This window comes from Hydra vulgaris, chromosome 14, assembly GCF_038396675.1.
Source record: "Hydra vulgaris chromosome 14, alternate assembly HydraT2T_AEP".
NCBI classification, from domain to species: Eukaryota; Metazoa; Cnidaria; class Hydrozoa; order Anthoathecata; family Hydridae; genus Hydra; species Hydra vulgaris.
The window spans coordinates 3,165,001-3,173,589 of record NC_088933.1 but is presented as its reverse complement, the minus strand read 5'-3'; the positions used below and the strand labels follow the sequence as shown (position 1 = coordinate 3,173,589).

The 8,589-nt window shown below is 29.5% G+C and overlaps 1 protein-coding gene across 2 annotated transcripts in view; it reads right to left on the bottom strand.

Moving 5' to 3' along the window:
* Nucleotides 1-559: 559 nt before the first annotated feature.
* Nucleotides 560-8,589, bottom strand: part of LOC100208403 (trichohyalin) — a 21,374-nt gene continuing 13,344 nt past the window's right edge. For both annotated transcript variants that reach the window (XM_065818492.1, XM_065818493.1), the window contains exons 3-11: nucleotides 6,679-8,589; nucleotides 4,680-5,664; nucleotides 4,002-4,142; nucleotides 2,568-3,030; nucleotides 2,365-2,463; nucleotides 1,993-2,288; nucleotides 1,654-1,883; nucleotides 1,412-1,574; nucleotides 560-1,319 (exon numbers count right to left, since the gene is read on the bottom strand). The exon at nucleotides 6,679-8,589 is cut by the window's right edge and continues 1,090 nt beyond it. In XM_065818492.1, the coding sequence (XP_065674564.1) occupies nucleotides 630-1,319; nucleotides 1,412-1,574; nucleotides 1,654-1,883; nucleotides 1,993-2,288; nucleotides 2,365-2,463; nucleotides 2,568-3,030; nucleotides 4,002-4,142; nucleotides 4,680-5,664; nucleotides 6,679-8,589 (4,978 nt within the window). In that variant the 3' untranslated portion in view covers nucleotides 560-629. The remainder of the gene's footprint in view (nucleotides 1,320-1,411; nucleotides 1,575-1,653; nucleotides 1,884-1,992; nucleotides 2,289-2,364; nucleotides 2,464-2,567; nucleotides 3,031-4,001; nucleotides 4,143-4,679; nucleotides 5,665-6,678) is intronic.

Below are 8,589 nucleotides of genomic sequence, written 5' to 3'. Positions count from 1 at the left end.
ACTAACCGATGTAAATTTAATAAATGGCAACAAATCAAAGTCACACAACTTTACTCAAATGATAGAATTTTTTTAAAAACGAAAATATGAATTAGAAAAATAAATTGATTTTTAGTCATCAATAAGCAATAAAAAATATTTATATATATTGTTACTGAGTACATTAAAATTCCTTCACTTTTCCATGACTTTTGCAAAATTTAATTTACTCCCTGACTTTTAACTTAGTTTAGAACTTGCCTGACTTTTCCAGGTTGCTGACCACCCTGTAATATATGCCTGAGGGTATGAAAAAATTTCTTTTAAAGAGATAATTTACATTATAAAAGTTTATTGACACTATTACTCTCTGAGGCGTTGGTATAACATTTTATTTTCAAAACAAACGCTATTAATTTATGCAAAATAAATTCTAAGGTTACGTCAGGTTCAATTTAACATCACTTAACGTAACCCTTTCTATTTACTCGCAACGACATCATATTGTCGTTAATCAAAATATAACAGCAAATATTAGCTTATTAAAGCGTTGCATAGATTAAAATAAAAACAAACTTAATTTTTAAAATAAAATTAAAAAAACAAAAAACATCGGCGTAGCAAACTATCTTTAAAACTCTGTTTAAAAATCATCTTTCACTACGCCTTGAGCGACTGTCTTTCGCCCTGTTTGATTTTTCAGTTTTATCTAATAGAGATTGCAAAGCTCTTGCGCGAAATTCTAGTTCTCTCAAATCAGATGCGGGTTTTACCTCAGATTTTTCTGACGAACTTCCTCTTTCTTTTCGACGCTTGTTAGCATCTCTAGAGTCTGATCGTAATACTGTTCGTTTGTTTAAAGAATCACGTGATTTATCGCGAGTTAAACTTTCATTTGAATCGTGACCTCTTGATCTACTAGTATCTTGCAATCGTTTTCGATCCATCTTATCATGTGAGATGGAGCGATTTTTATCATGAGATTGTTGTTCATATTTTGGTATATGTACATGACCGCTTATTGAATGGCGACTAAGATCCTGTTGACTAGTTCTTCTACGTAAGTCATCGTCGCCCGATCGTCGCACCCAGTTACTATGACCCTTGCCACACTCCATCTCTCTTCTGCGTTTTCGTTCGTCGTAACCTTCTGGCTTCTCAGCCTCTCTTTGAAAAATTAACTCTTTTTCATGAATCGTTAGATCACGCGCTTGCTGTTGCGCATTTTCTGTTAACTTTCGTCGCAAGTCAATTTTTTCCATTTCTTGCTGTTGCTGTTTACGTTTATGCGCGATATATTTGGCGTAATGTCGACGCTTTTCATCGGTTTGACGACCACTCTACAAAAAAGCGAAAGAAAAAAAAACAGAAATGGCCAATAACATCGTTTAATGTTCATAAAAATAAGATGTCTTAGAAAAACATAGAATACCGGAGTTTTCATTTGATTTCTATACGAAGTTTCATCTTCATTTCCCTCTCCATCAGAAGAATTGCTCGACGAATTTAGGTCAGAACTATCTTGCTGCTTTTTACTTCTATTATCAGTATCTCGTGTGTTTCGTTTACGACGTTCTTTTTCTTCTTGTTTACTTCTATAATAATAAAAGATGGGGAACCCTTATTCCTAAAAACTAAACTATTCAAATCATTTTATAATTCTAAATAATTTACTTTTCATTTCTTTGCTTTCGGTCCTGCTTTTCCTCTTCCTCTTCTTCCTCTTCATCATCATCTTCTTCTTCACTCTCTTCTTCCGATTCTTCTTTCTCTCTTCTCCGCTTGCGCTTCATCAACTCACGTATTCGACGATCTTTCTCACGTAAACGTCTTTCTTTCTCTAACAAATATCTTTCTCGAATTTGATTGCGTTTCTGATCAGTAATTGAAATATTTTCGTTGTTCTGAAATCAAATTTTTTTAAATGTACGCATACAACAGCTTTGCATATATTATTATTAAAATCTTAATTCCAAACCTCCCCTCCCTTTGTTTTATCTTTAAAAAAATCACCTTTGAACTTGGTTTTGATTTTAAGGAAGAGTTCTTTTCGGAACGGTGGACTTTTTTATCAGAATCTGATGAAGACTCAGCTTCGCTACTGCTTGAAGATTCTTTTTTTTGTTTGATGTTTTTTTCTTTCCGTTCATTTTTTAAGTGTTTTTTTTGTTGCTTCTGGTTTCTATTTTTTTTGTGTAGCTCTTCTTCATTTTCACTAGAAGATTCTTCATCGGAAGAGTCATTTTCATCAGCAGAACTTTCTTTTTTTTTCGTTTTTTCGTCACTACTTCCTTTTTCTTCCGATTCATCTAATTAAAAATGGCATAATTAAATATATTAACCATGATAACACAAATTAATATGCTTAACAAGTAAAATGTTTACCTTCAGACGATTTAACAGAAGATTCACTTGCTGAAGAATTTGATTTTTCCTCTTCTTTTGATTCCTCTGATTCATTATCATTATCACTTGAGGAGCTTTCTAAATTAATATATAAAATAACCTATAAAACTTTCATTCAATGATGTTCTATTAAAAATGATGACTGATTCAACAAACCACAAAAAGAACTCAGTTTCTTTTACCTGCATCTTCACTTTCTGTCTCACTTGGAGTGGCGTCAGCTTGGCATTTTTCATCAATAACTTTTACAATTTGTTCTTTCGCTTCCGTTTCGTTTTCGTTAGTTTTCGCTATTGTTTGGTCGCATACAATTTTTTCTTTTTCTATTACTTCCTGACTTTTAATATTTTTTAGTTCATCGCTCTCAGATTCTTTATCAACTTTACCACACACTGAGGTTTCCGTGGCATCCTCAACTTCTTTTTTATTTAAATTTTTACTTTCATCTTGGTTTTCGGTTTTATTCAGACTGCAAGTGTCTTCTTTTTCTTGTGTTTCCTCTAATTTGTCCTCTAATTTCTTATGCTTTTTTAACTTTTTATTTTTCTTTTTCTTTTTTTTCTCAACTTTTTTAAGTTCCTTGTCTTCAATAACAATCTCTTTGTCTTCAACAACGACTTCTTTATTTTTGTCCGTCTCCGTTTTCTTAGAAGAATAATAAATTTAAAAGATAAATAAACTAAACAAACAAAATTTTACTAATTACTTAAATTTTCAAATTATACGGCTACCTAAGGATAAGTTATTTTAGCCGGGTATAAAATTTCAATTTTTATAAAACAATAATTAGATCTGCTAGGATTTTTTAGCTGATATACAAGATTGAATCAGGTATGAAATGACTAACACCAACATAGTATAAAATATGTTAGTTTTTTAAAAATATCTTTGCCTCCTCTTTTTAAATGTTGGCACAACCTTCTTTAAACCTAATGATTGTAAAACATAAAAATTTGACAAGCAAGGTACTACAAAGCTACTACAACTGCTACTACCACCTACCACTATCAATATAACTGCTACTACTACTACTACTACTACTACTACTACTACTACTACTACTACTACTACTACTACTACTACTACTACTACTACTACTACTTTTACTACTACTACTAAAAATAATAAAAATAATAATAGTAACGATAATAACAAAAATAATGATAACAATTAAAATAAACTAGTAAAATAACAACAATAATAACGATAATAACAACAAAAAAATAAAACATGATAGCTCTATCCTAAACTATGATACAAATTAGTAAAGTTAATACTTATGCTGGCACATTGCATACTGCATATTTTGGATTGATTTCAAACCGATATCAAACTAAAAAAGGATTAGATGGAGCTTTAACAGAAACATCCTCTAAAGGCTAGAGCTAAGGAAGACATAAATATATAAAGGAGATTGAGTGGTGCTTACTTTCAAAAACTAAAGCCTGCGCTACATTAGTACTAGGTACACCTTAATTTGCAGTAGTAAATATAAGCACTCCATATTTATAACAGATTAACAAAACAGACTGCATTTCATAACTTTGTTAAATATACTAAACATAAAACAAACATTAACATTTACACTCATTATTTTAAATGATTTATAAACAAACCTTTATGTCTTCTGTCTCATCTTCAGATTCACTACTTGATGATGCAAGATATTGTTGCAAAAGTATTGCACGCAAACGTTTTTTTGAAATTATTTCAATCTCATCAAAACACCAATTTCGAACCATTTTTATATCATATTTCTAAAAAAAAAAATTAATTTAATTTTGGAACAGCAATACTGATAAAAATATTAATTAAAAATGCATATATATATATATATGCATATATATATATATATATATATATATATATATATATATATATATATATATATATATATATATATATATATATGTATATATATATATATATATATATATATATATATATATATATATATATATATATATATATATGTATATATATATATATATATATATATATATGTATATATATATATGTATATATATATACATATACATATATGTATATATATATACATATACATATAATATATGTATATGTATATATATACATATATTATATGTATATATATATGTATATATATATATATATATATATATGTATGAATATATATATATGTATATATATATGTATATATATATACATAAATATATATGTATATATATATATATATATATATATATATATATATATATTTATATATATATATATATTGCATACATATATATATACAAATATGCAAAATAACTTACCAACAAACTTTTTGGTAGCATATGCTTGAACTCCTTTTTATTAATATTTCTAAATAACTGCTTAAACAATAATCTATGGTTACCGACATATTCTGTTAAAGATTTGATTTGGATCTCTATATCTCTTAGATGCAGAGGTGTTTTTCGTCCATCATCAGCTTCAATCTTAATAGTATCCAAGGAATGTAACTTCAAAGCATTTTCTAACTCTTCTTTTGTCATTGTCTCCATAGTATTACGAATTTCTTGCAAAGATTTAAGAGTTCGTTCAAACTCGTCATCTTTATCATTCCATTCTTTTGATTTCTCATCCTGCATTACAGTAGTAATACTAGAGTTGTTATCACTAACGGTGACTGGATTAACAGCTGATTGTACATCACCATCTTTTAGATCAACTTCCATTGGTTGCTCATTAGATTCAGCAACAATTTCATCTTTTTCCTGATCTTCTTCACCAGAGTCTGCAAACATGTCAACTTTCTTTTCTATTTTACATTTGACTTCCTTTACTTTTATAACTTCAAGTTCTTTTTCTTTTATTTTTTCCTCAAGTTTAAGTCTCAACAATTCGCTACTACTCTCAAGTATTGGGAGGCCAACATTGCTATCCTTTATTTCGATTTCATTTTCTTCATCACTTATATCAGTAGCGCTAGATTCACTTTTATCTTCTCGTTGCCGACCTCGAGCTATCAAGTTTTTGTCAATTTTACTTTCAAGTTGTGAGACTTCTAAACGCAAACGCTCTTTCTCTGCAGCTTCACGCTTTTTTTCAAGTTCTAGTTCTTCTAATAACACTTTTTCTTTTTCAATTTCCTCTTTGGTTTTTAAAGGAACAACTTCTTCTAGTTGAGTTTCAATAACAGGTAATTTTTCCAAATCTCCAGAACTATTTTCTAAAATAACAGCTGATGGCACAGGACTAACACTTACTGAACGACTTTTTGAGCGAGTAAAACTTTCCAAAGCAACAGAAGATTGACTAAAATTATTACAACAATATAATTTAATAATCATCATTTAAAAAATATATATTCATAAATCTTTACACAAATTAATTTTTGGATCAAGTAAGCTAAGTTATCTTTTATTAAAAAAAAAAAACTATTTAAAGTTATAATTTAAAAAAAAAAAAAAAATCAATTTTAAAATGAATTATATAATATCAAAGCTTTAAAATGAATGCAAATTTATTTAAAAAAAATAAAAAAATGAATGCAAATTTATTTAATAAAAATAAAAAAAAGAAGTTTATGTATAAAAGATTATAACAAAAATAAGAGCAGCATATTTGATTGGCATAAAATCTGGTTATTCTAGCACCAAGACATTGCATTGAACATTTTGGCTCGAAATTATTTATAAGTATGATGCCCTAACTTGTTGAAAAATAAATTTGTTGTGATTTCCATGATGGAACTTGTTGCGTTTTTCATAGGCATAATGATTCATTTGACTTTTAAAAACCATAATTAAAACAATTTTTTGGCATAAAACTGTTTTTTGAAAAAACTATTTCAAATATTTCTTAGTTGCAAATCTATCGATTCTTCAAAAAGAGATTCTGTTCACTCTGAATACTTTTATAGCAATTACTAAGCTTTGATGGTCATTTAAATAGAGATTTTAAATCACGCTATATATGGTGACTGACAGTGTAAAAAAATACTTTGACTAAAAATTTTAATTCTAATGAGTCAAAACACAGTTTTAAGAAAATAATAAAGTTTTGTTTTTAAAATTTCACACATTTAAACGTTTGTGAATAACTGTAGAAAAAAGCATATAAATTCATATCATCATCATCATCATCATCATCATCATCATCATCATCATCATCATCATCATCATCATCATCATCATCATCATCATCATCATCATCATCATCATCATCATCATCATCATCATCATCATCATCATCATCATCATCATCATAATCCCATTGATTAAAAATTTAAAAACTAGAGTATAAAAATTTGCAAATGAAAAAAAGTACCTTTCTGGTTGTCCCCATCGTGCTCTCTCATCATCAGAATTTTCTGAACTTTCAGATGCAGAACTATACCCATTATTGTCGCCACTTAAAAACCGCAATTTTTTAGATCTGCCGAATTCATCTAAGCTATCATCACTTCCATCATCATCGGAGCTCAACTCGCCATCTGTGCTGAGTTCACCATCAGAACTTTGTTCACCATTATCTTTTTTTTCTTTTTTAAAGATATTAGAAGGAACATCAACTGTTGAACTTGGCTCTAATAGTGGAATTTGCACACAACTATCCTCTTCCTGCTTTGCTTGCTTCTCTTTAATTTTTAGTCTTTCTTCTACTTCATCGTCACTTAACACTTCACCATCTTCAGATCCACTAAAGGTTTCCCTTTTTTCTTTAATTGCAGTATTAATGCCTAACATTTTTAATAAATCTTCTTTTGTTTGAGGATCATTAGCATCTTCAGACTTCTGAGTATCATCAAGATTTTCCTCTTTACCACTTTCAGCAACTTTTCGGTACTTACGATCTCCATGTTCAATATGTTTTGTTGGAAAAATGGGTGATTCTGATTTTAACATTTGATTTTTGTATTTTTGAAAAACATTTCCTTTAACAATAGGAGAATGAAGCTTGATATTCATTTTAGAAGGCTTTGCACTAAACTGTATGCTTAAGGATGAATTTTTCCCATCATCTTTTTTTTCACCTTCTTGGTCTGATTTTGATTGAATATTATCTGCAAGATTATCTGACTGCTCATTCAAAGTAGCAAGCTCAGCTAACTTTTCTTGAAGTTTTTTCTTCAAATCTTTTTTCTTTTCTTTTTTGTGTTTCTTTTTTTTGCTTTTTTTCTCTTTAGGATCTGATCTTGCTGGAGAAACAGGTTCAAACCCATCACCTGAGTATGCAACAGGGGACTGCTCATTTACTGGAGTATTACTTGAACTTAGTGTTCTCAAAGCTTTAACAATGAGCGAATAATCTGTTGCTTCTATATCTTTATTACTTAATGGATGTGTATTATGACTTCGATCATCGTAATGATTCGATTCAAACGAATTTTCTTTATCTTTGTTATTAGTATTCCCTTGTAAGAAACCAGAACGAAATGTAGAATCTTTAGATTCATTATATCCTGAATACCTCAAATCAGAATCAGCGTTATACCTACTTGAATCATATCTCTGTACATCATTGCCTGAAAAAAATCGTTCTCTACTGTCAGATGGATATTTTTCAAATTCATTTTGCCTCATGTTATTTTGAACTAAATTTGATGAATGCCCAATGCTATATTTTTCATGATCATGTCCTAATGAGGAATACCTGAGAGATTCAAACTGTTCATTTTGTGAAAAGTCTTTTTTTTCATCACGAAGGTCAGAATAATTTTCATATGGCTTTTGATCATTATACTGTTTAACTTTATCTCCATATGCATTAAAATTATTCTGGTTAAAGTTTTGCATTTGAACATCAAAATGCTCATTGGGTCTACTAGGAGGGTTACCTTGAAAAACTGATGTTGGAGGGAAAAAGTCAACTGAATTCTGATTATTAAATCTGTTAGGAGTTGGTGACATTGGATTGCGTAACATATTAAAACGATTTCCTGGAGGTTGGAATCTTGGGTGACGATAAGCACTATCTTGATTAATGATTCCTGGAGGTCTTCCAACTAGAGGAGGTCTATGCGAATCGAAATTAGAAGAAGGCCAAATAGGTGGTTGCTGAATAACTTGTCTTGGATTGAAATTTGATCTCGGAGCTATGTTTGGTGGAGGTCCACAAGGAACAAACTTAGGCGGTGGAAGACGTGGATCAAAATTTGGAGGATTCTGCATGCTGAAGTTTGGAAGAATTGGTGGTTGATCAAACCTATTTGGAGGTAAATAAGGATCAAAGTTTTGA